Source organism: Pantherophis guttatus, chromosome 5, assembly GCF_059756535.1.
Source record: "Pantherophis guttatus breed Tessera chromosome 5, ASM5975653v1, whole genome shotgun sequence".
Taxonomy (NCBI): Eukaryota; Metazoa; Chordata; class Lepidosauria; order Squamata; family Colubridae; genus Pantherophis; species Pantherophis guttatus.
The window spans coordinates 95,616,894-95,633,657 of record NC_142067.1 but is presented as its reverse complement, the minus strand read 5'-3'; the positions used below and the strand labels follow the sequence as shown (position 1 = coordinate 95,633,657).

The 16,764-nt window shown below is 39.2% G+C and overlaps 1 protein-coding gene, 1 long non-coding RNA gene and 1 other non-coding gene across 3 annotated transcripts; 1 reads left to right on the top strand and 2 right to left on the bottom strand.

The window, feature by feature from the left end:
* Window positions 1–275: 275 nt before the first annotated feature.
* RNF149 (ring finger protein 149) lies at window positions 276–13,692 on the top strand. The gene is given in 8 exon segments (XM_087895350.1): window positions 276–756; window positions 2,895–3,145; window positions 5,842–5,910; window positions 10,513–10,595; window positions 12,127–12,223; window positions 12,696–12,879; window positions 13,466–13,512; window positions 13,514–13,692. Coding segments are annotated over 8 exon segments (1,248 nt in total). The 5' UTR covers window positions 276–278; the 3' UTR covers window positions 13,553–13,692.
* LOC148113530 (uncharacterized) lies at window positions 2,778–15,626 on the bottom strand. The gene is made up of 3 exons (XR_015734534.1): window positions 15,486–15,626; window positions 13,419–13,512; window positions 2,778–2,959 (listed from the first exon to the last, which is right to left on the bottom strand). It is a non-coding gene; the product is annotated as an uncharacterized LOC148113530 (long non-coding RNA).
* On the bottom strand, window positions 15,620–15,728 carry LOC117673817 (small nucleolar RNA SNORD89). The gene has a single exon (XR_004593579.1). It is a non-coding gene; the product is annotated as a small nucleolar RNA SNORD89 (small nucleolar RNA).
* Window positions 15,729–16,764: the final 1,036 nt, after the last annotated feature.

The following is a 16,764-nucleotide window of genomic DNA, read 5'->3' as shown; positions in this document are numbered from 1 at the left end:
CTGCTGTATAAATAGCAGCCCTGACAGAAATTGTTGCCTTGTTCATTCGTCCTACTGTAATGGGTGTTTGCTGTTGTTATGACCTGAGGCCTTGCCTAGTAAAGGGCATTGTTATTTAACACCGTCTCGCCTCTTCTCACCTCGCTTCAAACAAAGCAGTTGGGAATCCAGAAGTGCTTGGTTTAAGCCACCGAATCTCGCGTCCCAGGTGAACGGCCGACACCATTCCGCCTCAGACGCTGCCTGGACGGACCGTTCGCCTTGCGCATCCGGAAGCGATGAGGCTGCTGTCGCAACGCATGATGCTGCCGCTGCTTTTCCTGGCGGCGGGGGGATGGCCGCGGGTCTCCTGGTCGCTGGTCTGGTACACAGCCTGGGTGAGCACGGTGTACACCGAGCCGGGCACCAACCACACAGTGCGGGACAGCGCGGAAAGCGGGCGCTATGGGAACAGCTCGCCCAAGGAGAGCGCACAGGGCCTACTGGGCATCCCTTTTGGAGGAATGGCCCACCACGTAGAGGGCTGTGACCCCAAGGGGGAATACGAGATCCCCATGGTGCCCGGAAGCTCCTCGGGAGAAAAAGAAGCTGGAGCGCCCTTCTTGCCGCCTCAGTCCTGGATCGCCTTAGTGGCCCACGGAGGCTGCCACTTGAAGGACAAAGTCGCCAACGCAGCTAGGAGGAAAGTGGCTGCTGTGGTCATCTACAACAAGCCTCGGTTCGGCAACTCCACTCTTACCTCTGTGTCGTACCTCGGTCAGTGTAGTGAGGGGAGAAATAAGGAAAGTAATTTGAAAACTACCTTATTTTTATTGCGAAGGTGGTTGGGTGGGTACCGACAGCGATGGTAATGGGCAGGGAAGGTTTGAAAAATGAATTCAAACTTCTTTTCCCACCAGTTACCTGCAAATATCTCTTTAAAAATCTCTTATTTTGCACCTCCCACGTGGAAAGTATCATATTTCATCCTTGAGCAGGGATGTAAAAGCCCAAACTAGAAAATATTTTATTTCTGGGGTGCAAAATTCAAAAGCCTGGTCTTCTCTTTAAAATGAAGCAAATCCATTTTAATTCATTTTAAAGACACTGATTCAGAAATAGGTTGGAAATTAGATGTAATTACAGAGTTTCTTCTGTAATGTGTTGGTTAAGTCAAGAAACTGGATGGGAGGTAACAAAATTCTGCTGCTCTTTTATGGAAAAAAATGCTATTTCAAGTATCGAAGAAAATTAGGCTAATTAGATTCATGCTATTTAATGAATTTCTATATGAAGAATTTGTTATACCCATTATATTCTGTTTTGATTATGAATACATCTTTCAGTTTTAGGTAGATTAATATTGATTGTTGCAGATTGTCTAAGAACTGTAAAAGTTCTGATCAATATTATGTGTAAATTCTAGGGTTACATATTGTCTTTATATGATATGAAGTCAACTTTGGATATTCTTGCTGAGAAAGAAACTAAAGTTGTTTCTCTATGGATGAAAGTGGATTTTGGCCTTGCAGATTTTGCTGAATCCTCATTGTCTATGTTTATCTGGACTGCCGGGAGTTATAGTTCAGTAACATCTGGAGGGCCCTTTCTATTTTAGGTAATTTTTCTTGAATTTTATTAAACTTTTTAATTTTTGGTTTATCAAATTAGTTTATGAGAAGATTAGTGTTTTAACTGTTTCCAATGGTCTCATTGCTGAAGCAAATTTATGATTCCTTTAAAATTTGAAAAGGCTTTATGTTTTTATGTTTTTTTTTCTATAATTTTTCTTTTCATTTAGTTTTGTTTGTTTTATTGTTGAGATTCCTAATCTATCTCAGAATGGCTACATGTATTCTGGAGGGGTATGCTGGAAGCAGAGGAATACAAAATACTACTGGGCTACAGTGAAAGTTTTGAAACATCAGGTAGCTTTACTGTGAATTTTTCAGTACTTGCTATATATAGTGTTAAGGACATGCAGCTATGATAATAGAAAAATTGCATGTTGCTTATTTCTAAGCAACAAATGATAAACATCTGTTCCATCAGAAAAGCAAAATATATGAGTTTCCAGTTGTTAGTTCTGAAGCCAAAGAAGATGTAATATATGTGGAAATTGGAGGGAGGCAGAGATCATGGGAAAAACTGGGCTGGAAAAAGTAAGGTTAAATTATATCCCACATTTGGAATGCATTCTTGATAAAATGTTGTTAAATATTAAAATATGAAACTGGATTTTCTCATTAAAATGCCTTTATGTTTATGGTTTTATGTTTTTTAAAACTACAGACCCATTTAAATACAATTATTTTATTCCAGTAGTGTGAAGCCCAAATAAACTGGGCTGTAAAAATTCCCAATGTCCATTTAGTAGAAATTATATCACTGCCCTGTTCCTTTCAGACTTTAGTGGATTTTTTTCTTTAAATCTGACCCATTGTTGCCTTTAATACTAGAAATGGATCATGGGCCAGCAACTTAAATATTTTGAACAAATGTGGCAGAAAAAATGCTGCAAAAAATTCAATTAATTTTAACATGAATCTTGAGTAGTCAAATTCTATTTTTACTATTTTGCATACTCACACTTTATCTGTTTTGTTGTGCGGTAGCAATCTGTGTATGCTCCAGAGCAACTGGAGGTTGCACAAGGAAAAAAAGTCTTGCTTAAAAAAGATCAACAGATTTAATTTTTATACTTCAGTGCAAGAGGTGATCATGCTAGGAAATATCCTTGCCTACTCCCTTTAGTTCATAGTCATATTCTTGGGACCAAGAAATCTTGGAAGTAAAAGTACGGCAAGAACAATTTTAATTTACTTATAACTATCAGCAAGATGGCTTGAGTTTCCTTCAGCAAATAAGAGTTGTAGAAGAATGCATCTGATTCCTGTTTTTCTTTTTTTCAATAGGTACTGCTGATACAATTGTAATTATGGTTGGGTATCCAAAAGGAATGGAGATCCTGGAGCCAGTCCTAAGAGGAATTCCAGTGAAAATTACTATTAGTGTTGGTAAACAACATGTACAAGAATAAATCAACGGACAGTCAGTTGTGTTTGTAGCAATTGCATTTATCACAATGATGATTATATCTTTAGCATGGCTTATATTTTTTTATGTACAACGTTTTCTCTATACTGGATCACAATTTCGAAGCCAGGTAATTACTGGTGCTGATTATCTTTTTACCTTGTGTAATATAAGTCCATCTTTCTGCCCAATCTTTGAATGCTGTTTAACCTGAAAAGTTCTCTTAATGTGCTGCCTGTTACTATCTGTTATAACTTGTTTCCAGAACTAGATATACCTGAAAATTATAGTTCAGATTAGTACTTTAAGCTAGAAGTAGGTAGCAGTTATTTTCTGTTGATGAAACTAATTGTTATACTTATCCTTATTTTTCTATTATCTGTGGAGGTGTAACCAAGTTGAACTGCCTCTTTAATTAATTTAACAATATACTTAGTACAAGGTGAGGCTGTTCAGAACTGTCAAAAGTATTTCAACAAGCAGGTGTTGTACAAACACTTAACAGTATTCCAATTGTTGAAACAGCTGCTCCTGAGCTACTTCCAGCACAACTGCTTTAACAAATTTTTAAAATAATCCTTTGTCCATGTTTCTATGCATTACATTTCAAACGCTTTGCATGGCTCTGCTGAGCAAACAGTCAAATAAGCTCAGGATTTTAATCCTTGCAACTTCAGCTTCTCTAGTACAAATTTCCATAAATTAGGCATAAAGCAGATATGATGGAAAAGCTTAATGTGATTTTTAAATTATCTTTTTTCTCCTGTTTGTCTATTGCTGCTTGTTCTTTTCTCTCTTCAATCTATTTGTCTATACTAGTATAACTCAAAGAATCACAGAGTTGCAGGGCCCTTCAAAGTCACCTTACTCAGCCCTCATCTAGATAAAATCCACTAGAGCAGGGGTGGACAAATATGGCCCCTTTATGACCTGTGGACTTCAACTCTTAGAATTCCTGAGCCAGCTTGGCTGTCTCAGGAATTCTGGGAGTTGAAGTCCACAGGTTGTAAAAGGGCCACAGTTGCCCACCCCTGCACTAGAGCATGATGTCCAAACCTTTGGCTTACCTGGGCCACATTGAGTAAAGAGGAGTTGTCTTGGATCACATATAAAATATATAAATAACAATCTTCCTTTATTGTTTACATTTTTATTACGACCTTGTGGGGCTGTGTTACTAGCTGTCCAGGGCGCATGCAGCCCATGGGTTGGACATGTCTGCAACAGAAAATCCCTGATGACCATTTTCATTTTTCTATATGAAGATCTCTAGAAAAAAACTTACTACCTCACATTGCAGTTAGTTTCCCTGGCTGACAATTCATATAGTCTGTACTTTTAACTCATTGGTTCCAGCCTGCTCTGTGGGGTGACAGGAATAAACTCCCTAATTTACACCCTAGGAAATATTTGAAGATCGCTACCATACAGTATCGACCCTCAGTCTTGTAACGGTTTCTCAGAGGGTTTTGTTTTAATACTGTTCACTAGCTTGCTAGAATTTTCCAAACTTTCCCCAATTTGTCACTGTCCCCTTTGAATTATGGAGCCCAGAACTGGACACATTACTCCAAATTAGTCCTCATTTGAACCATGTCAAATGAGACAATTACTTTCAGTGTTCTGGACTGCCTGTAAAGTGCCCAGGATACCTTTTGTTTTTTGTTTGGGGTTTTTTGGCAGATATATCACATCACTTTGGTGGCTTGTGTTGATACCCTGATTCTTTTTATGTGTACTACTTTCTCTTTCTACAACTGTCACATTTTTCTTCACCCGTTGAAGAACTTAGTTTTTCCCCTATTAAATTCTATCTTATTGTTTAAACCAGGAGTAGTCAACCTGGTCCCTACCGTCCACTAGTGGGCATTCCAGCTTTCATGGTGGGCAGTAGGGGTTTTGTCCGATACTGAAGCACTTTCCTTTTTTTAATTTAATTGATTTTTTTAAAGATTTTATAGCATTATTTAAAAACACTTTCATTAGGTTTTCATAAAATTCCCTGTGACAATTTAAATTTCTGAAAATATACTATTTGTATCGTCCGCGCATAAGTTTAGTCCACGTTACATAAGTGAAACTAAATGGCGCTATAGTGCGACCGCAAACAAAAGAGCCTCGTCCCAGAATAGCTCGTGCATTACCATTACTGGGGAACTGGTGGGCGGTTAGAAAATTTTACGACTAACAGAGATACAAAAGTGGGCGGTAGGTATAAAAAGGTTGACTACCCCTGGTTTAAACCCTCTGCTCGAATATTAACCAATGGAAATATTTTCCTATGGCTCTTAACTAATGAATCAAGCCATTTGAGCAAATATTCTTGGAAGTCTTAATTTTTTAACATGAAGCCATTGTAACTATTTTGTTCAATAAAAAGAGAATGTTAGCAAAATGGTTATCATCTGAATTGTGCTATTGCATTCATGCAAAATTTTGGTCCTTATAGCATACTCTATGGATTTTCATTTTATGTCTTCAACTTATAATACTGCCCTAATCAAGGAACTACAAACACAAAGAAGCTTTCTAATAGTAAACAACAGCCTACTGAAAGAACCACCAAGAACACTCCCAGCCACACTGACAGGGCAAGCCACTAGTACATAAAAATAAGAGCAAACCCCATTCCCTTCAAGCACTGATGGTGTTACCTATTTTGGTAATGAAACACTTGCAAGAAAACTACCAAGCTCAGAGAGCACCAAGGATCTCTAATGGTGCAGATTTACTTATACTATGACAGATCTTAGATGAGTGCTGCTCAGAACACTGAGCAACATATTTCTTTGTAACATGCATATTTATATATCTTATTTTTTTAAGGGTCAGAGAGAAGAAACTATTGCTGCAATTGCCCAGCTGCCACTGTATACTCTGAAGGATGAAGATAAGGTAATTACCTAAATTTGGCATTGGGAATAATAAACTTCACTTTTCTAATAAGGTTTTTTTTTAATATTTGCAATTCCTTTCAAAATGAATGCATTTTCTATGCCATACAAATTATCAGTGGAAGTTTAGTAGGATTAATAGATCTCTTCATCTTAACTTACTGTATTTTCTTTCAATTTGAGATTAAACAGCTAACTAATTATACTGACAGTTGCATCTCACGTATTTTATGGACATATTCCTTCATATGAAATTGAGTTTATATGTTGTGTTTCAATATATTGTAATTAAGTAGGTTTCTGATGATTTGCATCATTAAGATCATAAAAGGTATCTAAACCATAAATAAAAGAAATAATCTTATGCAGTGACAGCATCCTTGTATTCAAATGCCTTCCAGACTAATCAAGTTTTAATTTTATTTATTTATTTATTTATTTAAATTTGATTTATATGCCGCCCTTCTCCGGAGACTTACAATGTGCTCAGCAATGTGCTTACAATGTGCTCAGCAATAATTAATTTTTGGAACTCCAAAAATAAGGGTGTTTCCCTAATCTGGGATGATGCTGTTCCTAAGTATAGGTGCCACTAATGAAAAATGTTATTTGCAGGCCCATGTTCCTTTCACCTCAAGCAAATACTAGAAAATTTAGGTGGAGTGTACATACCAGACAATGCAGACTGATTACTTCTGCATTGAAGAGGTGGTCCTATTTGTATCAACAAACTATATAGAGATTTATAGATTAAAATCAATTTTTGAATTGTACCCAGATACCTATTGGCAACCAGTGCAGTGAATACTAACAGTCGTCAACTTTTGACTGTAATTTAGCATTTGTCTGAAATGTTATAGGATTTCTTGCTTAAGCAGGGGTTTGACTAGAGGTCCCTTTCAACTTTATTCTGATTTTAAGGAATTATGGTTTTTAAGTCATTAAGCAGGTCACCATATGACCAGACCTGATTTTATAATATTTTTTACAACTTTTTTGCTGCAGTCTTAAGCAATTCAATTTTACCCAATAGCCATTTTTTGCCAGAAACCAGTAATAAACGAGAGGAACCAGCAAAAGTTAAAAATCATGGTCACATGATTATGGAAGGCTGCAAATGGCCATAAAAGTAAGCCAGTTGCCAAGCTCCCCAAATCTGAACACATGACCATGGGTGGGAATAGTGGTGAAGCTATTATAACTTTGAATTTGGGTCATAAGTGTCTTTTAGTATAGGGGTGTCAAACTCAATTTCATTGAGGGCCGCATCAGGATTGTGGTTGACTTCGAGTGGGGGGGCAGCTGACACTGCTGCTGTGTTTGCTCTCCTTGGCCAGGTTGCTCATGGTGTGTGCAGGAGGGCAAAGTGTGTGGATCAGAGGGAGGCCCACTTCATCTCATTAGGAGACCAGGCTTTGTAACCAAAGCATCCTCAATGATAGGATGGAAGACCACTAGGAGAGGTCAGGAGGGGACAAGGGGATGGCAAAAGGCAGCAGGGCTGCTGGTGGCCAAGTGCTTCCTTCCCTCCCTCCCTTCTTTTTCCTTCCCTCTTATTTATTTATTCATTCATTCATTCCCCCTTCCCCCTTTTCTTCTTTTTCCTTCCTTGCTCTTTCCCTCTTTCCTTGTCCTGTTTTCCCCACTGGAAATAGCTGTTTGCAACACACAAGGAGGGGATACTTTCCTAAGAACTCACAATTCAAGAATACCAATGTGCACCTGAGTTATCTCAGGGTGGGGAAGGCCATGGGGGGCCTAGTAATAGAATAGGCCCTCAAGACCTCCCTGACCCACTAAAATACCTCATGCTTCTCCCTCCATTCCTTCCACAAGGACTCACTTACCTTGCAAACATCTATCTCCTTTCTTTGTTTCTCTGTTTCTTTGCCTTTGCTTTGAGGAAGGGAGAGTTGTCTGGGAAATGCTTTTCGTGCCGAGAATGGACGCTACAATATCGCACAGATTCAGGCACCCCTCCTCTTTTGCAGTGTCAGGGACCCAGAAACGTTAATCTCGACGTGAAAAGTGTTTGCTGGTCTTCTGCTCCTCCCTTCCCCCCTCCCCAACTACTTTCCACTTAACTACTTAATGAAACCTTGTTGCCCCATAGAGCATACTTGCATGCAAATGGGGGGAGAGAGAGAGAGAGAGAGAGAGAGAGAGAGAGAGAGAGAGGGAGGGAGGGAGGGAGGGAGAGAGAGAGAGAGAGAGAGCGCAATCCAATTGTGTTTGTGTATGGGAGAGAGAGCGATCCCTACAGGGCACCCAAGCTGTTGACAGGAGCCACTGAGCAATGAGGCGGGGTGGTGGTGGAGTATGAAGCAAGGCGAGGGTGTGTGAAGCTGCCCCCCTCCCCTTTGACCCACACCGGCTTACCTGAGCGCCTTGCAGCCAGGCACTGAAGCACGAGACAGCGAGACAGGGGGGCGCGGGGGGGGGGGCTCTCCAAACTCTCTGTGTATGCTCCATGGCTTAGGACCAAGGTACTTACAAGACCGCCTTCTGCCACCAATAGCCTCCCATCAACCAGTATGCTCCCACAGAGAGGGACTCTGCCTTCTCTGTGGGGGGCACCTGCCCTCTGGAATGAGCTGCCCCCGGAGATTCGTAGGATCCCCGACCTTTGCACCTTTCGCCGTGCCCTCAAAACGCTATTGTTTCACCAAGGAGGGCTGGCCTAAATGCTATTTTAATGGGTGGTTTCTATTTTAGCTCTTTCGGCCAAATTATTTAATATTTTTAAATTGTCTTTTAACTTTCATATAGTTGTGGATTTTATTTTTGACTGTACACCGCCCTGAGTCCTTCGGGAGAAGGACGGTATAAAAATTTAATAAAATATATAAATAAATAAATGATGAAAGAGAGCGTGATCCCTGCTTTAGTTGGGGCATTCAAGATGCTGGGGGGTGGGGAGAGAGAGAACTAAGCAGCCGGTTTTCTCCTTGTCCTCCCCACTCAAGCAGTCCAGGGTCTGTGGGATAGCAAGGCCTCTCATCCCTCCTCCCCCCCCCCCGCACGGCAAACTCCAGCTTCAGTCAGGGCATTTAAGCTGCCCCAGCGCAGCGAACTTTGGCGGACTGGAGGCGGGTGTGAAAGGCCTGGCCCTGCAGTGATTCCTCGCTCAGTTGAAAAGCTTCGTTCAGCTTTCAAATAGGAAGGCTGGCCCACGTAAGTAAGCAGCGCACCAGGGCCACGGATGGCATTGTTTCCTGCACCCAGCCAATTCTGATTCCATGGCCGGCCTTACTGTTGGTGACGCTTCAGTGCCTGGCTGGCGGAGCTCTCAGGTAAGCCACTGCGGGGCGTGGAGTGGTGTGGTGGTGCAGCTCCACATACACCCCACCTTGCTTCGTACTCCACCCACCACCACCTCTCTTTCGCACCAGTGCGTTGCTCAGCCTCCTGCTAGGCGAGCAAGAAGTGGTGAAGAACAAAGCAAGGGCGGGGGTGTGGAGGCCGAAGCAAGGCAGGGGTGCATAGCTGCCCCACCCGCCCCACTCCAGTTTACCTGACGGCCCTTCATCCAGGCCAAACCCTCACCACCATCCCGCCACCCAGGGCAGCCACATCCCTTCACTAATTTTTCCAGCTCCTTTCGCCACCATGTGCAGATTAACTAAAGTAGTCTGTGGGACTAAGGTTAAAAAAATAGTTCAGACCTTCCAACTTTCAACAGGAATGGAGGAGAAAGCCTTGGTGCGGGGGGGGAGGAAACTACAGAGTTTGTGAGCCCCCTCCCCACACATTTTGGGTTGGAAAAGCCACCTGCACCAATCCAGAAGCCAAAAAGGGACACAGGGCGCATGTGCAGGGGGCGCTCACATTGCATTTTGGGATTGGGGCATGCGTCCATTCGCGTGCACGCTCTTGCACTTTTTTTTTTAATTTGACTTATATGCCGCCCTTCTCCGGAGACTCAGGGCGGCTTACAATGCGTTAAGCAATAGCCTTCATACTTTTGTATATTTTTACAAAGTCAGCTTATTGCCCCCACAAACTGGGTCCTCAATTTACCTACTTAGAAAGGATGCAAGGCTGAGTCAACCTTGAGCCTGGCAAGATTCGAATTTACTAATTGCAGCCAGCTGGAGTTAAATTACAATGCATTAGTCTGTTGAGCTATCCAGGCTCCTGGTGCCGAATGCTTTGGGCATTCGGCACCAAAAAGATTAAGCATCCCTGTCCTATTAGACTATGTACCAGTTACAAAGTCTGGTAGATCTTTGTATGACAAGGAGTTAGCCATCTTGGTTTTAAATACCATCAACTCGGTGCTCTTCCAAACATTATAACTGACTACTGAATTGAAGCAATTAACAATTATTCGATTCTGGTTCTTAGAATTATTTAATTTCAAATCCTATTTCCTTTGTACAAAGTTCCAACTAATGGAATTCAGAGTTTTAATAAAAACAATAGAAGATGGCAGCATTGCACACAATTATCCTAGTCTTTCATTTTTCCAAAAATTCTAGTTCTACTGCCTGACTGAGTACATTGATTGCTTCTTCTCAGAGTTGGCCCTGAGTGTAATATATACTTCAATCTGTTTTTGTTTTGCCAATATACTTAAATGTAGCTTTATTTTTTTTTTAAGTGTTGGGCTATTGATACAGAAAATTGTGCTATATGCATCGAAAACTATAAAGCCAAAGATACTGTTCGGCGTCTGCCTTGCAAGTAAGATTATTAAACTTTTTAATTTTATTTTAGTGGGTCTTGATTAAAAATATTCAATGAAAAAAGACTGTTTAAAAGAGGGTACATACATTGAAGCTATTATCCAATATGTAGTTCATTCAAGTACAAAGACTGAAATCACTAAATCTATCTCACAACGTGACTTTTGTATGTCATGCTGAGAAAAACTGGGATGTGCAGTAAATCTAATAAATTTAAGAGAACGTGTTTTGATTGATATTAAGACAAGTTTTCCTTTTTAAGTTTTTACAAATCTCAAGTATTATTGTCATTTGAAGAATTATTTTATGGACTAGAAATATCGTATCTAAAGGCAATTATTATAAAATCACATTTCCAAACTTATTTCTGCTGGAATATATTTAGAAGAGGTGGTTCGTTTTCCCTATTGGTCTCACATTGGATAATTTATTCTCCTTAAGCAAGTGATCATTAACTAAGTGTGTCTTCAGGGCATAAAATATTTCAACAATAATTCATATTACAAGAGATATCACTCTGTCTTGGTTTGCTTGTTTAGGAAATTTATCAGATCAGAGCTTAATTTCACATATGTAACTTACGGTTTTTGTATTTAATATATTTATGAATATGAATTTACCAAAGACTTTGGGCAGTGAATCAACAAAAAACAATCACAGTCCATCATATCAGTTAAAAATGGCTTAAAATGAATAGTAGTAGTCCCCCAAAAAGAAAAAGTACCCTCATCAGAGCTCCAGTTGCCAAATGCTAAATAAATAAGAGCTCCAGTAGCATCCTGGCCCCAATGCCTGGAGGTATAACCAGGTCCCAATAGAAAATAAATTGCGTTGAACTGTGGGATCTTTGGTGGCCTCTGAGCTTGGTTTTCTTGCAGACATTTCATTACCATACTAGGTAACATTAGTGGTAACAATCAAGCTCAGAGATCACCATGAGCCCCTCAGTATAGCCAGATCTTTATGGATTTGCAGAAACCAGCTAGGTTGGCTGCATATTTCAGGGAGGAGGTTAATTCTATAAGATGGGCACCATGATAGAAAAGGGACATTTCTCGGCACAGAGAATGGAGCTCTTTCCTTCTGCACCACCACGGCACATTGCCACCATTGGATAGGCATAAATTATCATGGTAATTGAAATCTTCTGGAAAAAAAAATTCAACACACCTGTAAATTTTGCTTTGCACAAACAAGGAATGATAATTGATATGTATTCTGCAAGAACTCTCTGAATGCCACCTATTGTTTTCATTGAATGTTACATTTTTGTGTTAGTTTATAATTTTTCTGTTATTGTACGTAAAGATATGAATTATGAGCCTAATATATTGGCAAGTGAGGCGTTTCTTTATTCAGTTTGTCAAACCCAAGATGAAAATAGATTTCCTATATTAAGCTTTTATTATCACGTTTTGACCAGCTGATTTTATTATATAAATATGAATTTGTATTTATAATACTAATTCTATAAATATGAATTAGAATGTCCTTATACTTGATTTTGATGGTAGTGTCTCTATCATTAGACATATCTTCCATAAACTGTGTATTGATCCCTAGTTGCTGGAACAGAGAATATGTCCAATGTGTAAATTAGATATCATGAAAGCACTAGAATATTGGGTATGTAGCAAACATATGTAATAAAATATATTTATTTTTGGTAATGCCTATGTTTTCTACAACTTGTGTGTAGAAAATAAAAAGTAGAAAATAACTTGTGTTATTAGCCCATCAAAATCAGTAAGAGATCTCAGATTTTCAAGTTTGCCATTAAGGTTTTGAAAGTACACTGGGTGGGGATATAGAAAAACAATTCTGGAGCTGCATGTGAGCTAAACTTCAAATGTTGTTCTTGGTATGTAATACTGTGTGTGCTTCTGTAATACTGTATGTGCTTCTCTGAACGATGCTTGTTGTTAAAATACTTGCTTTTCTTCAGAGATAATCTTTTGCTGGTTTCAAATACTACAAAGTCTAATTCCATCAAATTTAATTTTAAAAAATAATTTTATTCTTAGAATTTATCGATTAAACTTCTCTCCCGGTTCTATCCCTTCCATAGTAATTAATGGGATTTTCTCTAACTTTAAAGGAAGGATCTAAAAAAGTTGCAGTGCCTGAATCAATGAGTAACATACCAATTGAAAACAGGATATAGAATATTTCTATGGAAGAAGATAATAACAAAACAAGTGGCTTATCAGTATCCTGTACTAGCTCAATTGCATTAAATAATGTTTTAAAAGAAAATCCATGTGAAACAACAATTTTACTTGGTAGGTAATTTTAGAGATTTTTCTTTTTCTAGGAAAAAAGTATTTGTAAATTTAGACTTAGTGACGGATATGTTTTACCTTTATCTTTATATCATTTAAATATCTGGGTAATTCACAAAAGCTCTTATATCATTTCTGTTTGCATAGAGCATTGATCTCAGAATTATAAAATTTGAGTCTTTTCTAGATTAGAAAATAATTTGTGACATACTTATCATTAGGAATCAGTACAGTAGTATTTTGTTCTTTCATCAGAATAATAATTACAGATAGTTCCATAAGAAATAAATATGATACATGGAAAGTAAAACGACTCAGCTAAAAATGAACTAGGGAAAAGAATGGGAAAAAACATGAATATAAATTATATTAGTTCTAGGAAACTTTTTTAACTGTTTTGGAAATTCAAATTGAATGTATTTAGAGATTTATTTCATTTGTCTTTAATATTGATTATAAGCCAAGTTGGGATGTTTTTATTAAAAGTTAAACTGATGCAATGCATATTATAAGCAAATGTTACTTGTTATAATTCTTACATTTAGAGTGTAGTTCAACATCACGAATTTCGTATTTCTTTTTATAGAACTGGAGAGTGGAGATAATGAACGTGATCATTTGTCTTCTGGATCACTACAAATTTAATGAGAATTTGAGAAACTTGAACTCATAGTAAAAAAAATGTTTTTCAAAAATGTTTATGGACTTGAATCTAGCTTAATAAATACATACTTCCTAACATACTTCCTACTTCCTAGCAAGACTAATGTCTTGCTTACAGAGCTTTTCTCTATACAAGATAAAATACCGTATTTTCCGGCGTATAAGACGACTTTTTAACACATGAAAATCTTCTCAAAAGTCGGGGGTCGTCTTATACGCCGGGTGTCGTTCTCCTGTAACCAGGCAGACCAGCCCAAAAGGCTCTGACGAGCCTTAAATGGCTCTGGCGATCCCAGCTCTGGCGATCCCAGCTCTGGCGATCCCAACTGAGTTCCCTGCAACTCAGCTGGGATGGCCAGAGCCATGTAAAGGATAAAAAGTTTTCCCCCTCCAGCTTGCTCACCTCAGCTGCTAGTCCCAACGCTTGCCTTGCTTCGCTTGCCTGAATCTATTCCATCAGCAATCAGCAATCAAGCAAGCAGGGAGTTGTGGACTTCAACTCCCAGAATTCCTCAGCCAGCAAAGCAAAGCTGGCTGAGGAATTCTGGGAGTTGAAGTCTACAAGTCTTAATGTTGCCAAGGTTAGAGACCCCTGTTCTATTGGGTAAGTTTTTTTCCCCTTTGGGAGCTTTAAAAAAAATAGTCAATTGGGTTTTTTTCAGTTGTTCTTTTTTAGACCTAGCCATTTAAAGTTTAGGAAGTTTTAAATTTAGCTTTCATATAAAAATAAAAATAAAATAAAATAATATTTGTGCAGCTTTCTGAGATTTAGTGTGTTTCTGTAGTGTTTCACTCTAACTACACAAACACACAAAATCTCACAAAGCTGTATGTGGAATTTTGTGTGTGTTTAGAGTGTGAAAGTTTTTTGGGGGGGCTTTTTGTGGCTGTGTGAGGTTCCTGCTTGTTGCAGGGGCCATTTTGGGTCTAGCACAGCTGCTTTTACATTGTGGGTGAGCCAGTTGTGTTGTGTTGTGTGTGTTTAGAGTGTGAAAGTTTTTTGGGGGGGCTTTTTGTGGCTGTGTGAGGTTCCTGCTTGTTGCAGGGGCCATTTTGGGACTAGCACAGCTGCTTTTACATTGTGGGTGAGCCAGTTGTGTTGTGTTGTGTGTTTGTAGAGTGTGAAAGTTTTTTGGGGGGCTTTTTGTGGCTGTGTGAGGTTCCTGCTTGTTGCAGGGGCCATTTTGGGACTAGCACAGCTGCTTTTACATTGTGGGTGAGCCAGTTGTGTTGTGTTGTGTGTGTTTATAGAGTGTGAAAGTTTTTTGGGGGGGCTTTTTGTGGCTGTGTGAGGTTCCTGCTTGTTGCAGGGGCCATTTTGGGTCTAGCACAGCTGCTTTTACATTGTAGGTGAGCCAGTTGATGTTTTTTAATTTTTATTTGGTGTGCATTGGAAGAGGTGTAGTCTTATATGGCGAGTATAGCCCAAACCCTATATTTTAACAGGAAAAGTTGGGGGCCGTCATATACGCCCAGTCGTCTTATACGCCGGAAAATACGGTACACTAGTTCTGTTTTTGATCTACGAGAAGAAGGGAGGGAAAGAAAAAAACCTGCTTTTTAAAAAGATTATCTGAAGGTGTCAGGTTGTTACTTATTCTCAGAAAAAAAATGGTGCCTTTCATAGAATGACATTCCTACCTCTTTCTATCCCTTGTCCTATTATTTGTAACAAAATAAAATTTTATCAGGAAAAAACAAGTTATAACTATTTCAAAAATACATTTGGAAGACTAATACAGAACCATGAGTACAGTCAATAGAATCTTAAAAATGGCCTAATGATAAAATATAGCAAAAAAACCCCAAGAAATTCGTAAATACCAGATTCTGTTCCTAGGGAGTTTGTTCTAAAACTATAGGTAGACAAAAGCATTTAACAATATAGATAAAGGGATTTATTGGTATTGGTCCACTTATTAACAGTGATTCTATTGACATACCTCTATTCTAGGCATGGGAGAGCATCAAGTACATGGTTTATGTTGTGCCTAAATGCAACAGCTGTTTACTTTGTAATCATTTAGAAAAGAACTTGTTGCAGAGAGCATAGACTGTTTTGTCTTTTTATGGTGCTGCCAAGGTCAGATAAAAAGGTCGCTTCGGGAACTTTGTCATCATGCCTCAAGAGAGTAAACTGTTAAGAGGCACTGCAATTCGGCCTTTCATTGTCATCACTCCTAAGCAGCACACAGGTATACATTTTTATAGACATAATTTGCATTTATCTAAGATAAATTCCAGTTAGTTCCAAATTGTAATTGAATACATTGTTTAAAATTTGGTTCTGTAAAGGATTAGGAATAAGATTGTTTTTTCCAAGAAAATTATTTTTTAACAACTTTATATTATGATTTTGCAGGGTATTAGCCATCCCTTGTTTCCCAGCCTTTGTTTTTCAGGGATTTAGAGAGAATATTGGTGGAAATATGCCATTTCTGCCTTTCTATAAAAAAAGTAATTTTTCAAAACTTAAGATTTATTGATCCTTTCTTTTATAAACTATTGTTTGTGTAAGTATATTTGAGAATAAATATTTCTGCTACATTTTTATATTACATGAAGGGGATGGGATTCCCATTAAAATTTTCCTTAATCTGTTCTAGAATACTATACAATAATTATATCACCAATTTAGGCACCATTACTGTACGCAAGCCCAGCATTGATCAATAAGGCAGTCCTCATGAACGGGTTCCCCAAAAATAAGACCTATCCTGAAAATAAGACCTAGCTTGATTTTTACAAGTGCCCAATATAAGCCCTACTCCCAAAATAAGCCCTAGTTAAGTCCCATACCACTCTGTTGCACCTGGTTGCATGAGGTGGGACGAGGCCCACGGGTAAAAAGCTAGGGTGGGGATGGGGGGTCGAGTTGTTCCACATGCCCTGCACCCACTTACCTTAGGACAGTGCAGCCAAGCCTCGCACACCCTGACACCTACCTCGCCAGCCCACTTCTGTGGCCATTTGCGCATGTCACCCCCAGCCTCTGTTTCACCGTCAAGAGGCCTTTCTTGAAGGCCTCTGCAGCTGAGAAAGGAGCTCTGGACTGACGCGTGCAGCATCCCCCGGCCTTCGTTTCACCGTCAAGCGCTGTCAGAGCTCGTTTCTCGACTGCAAAGGTTTTTCCTGAAGGCCTCTGATGATGAAACAGACCATGGGTGTTGTGGGAGAGCGACAAATACCCGTAGAAGTGGGCCAGCAGCAGCCACACAGGCT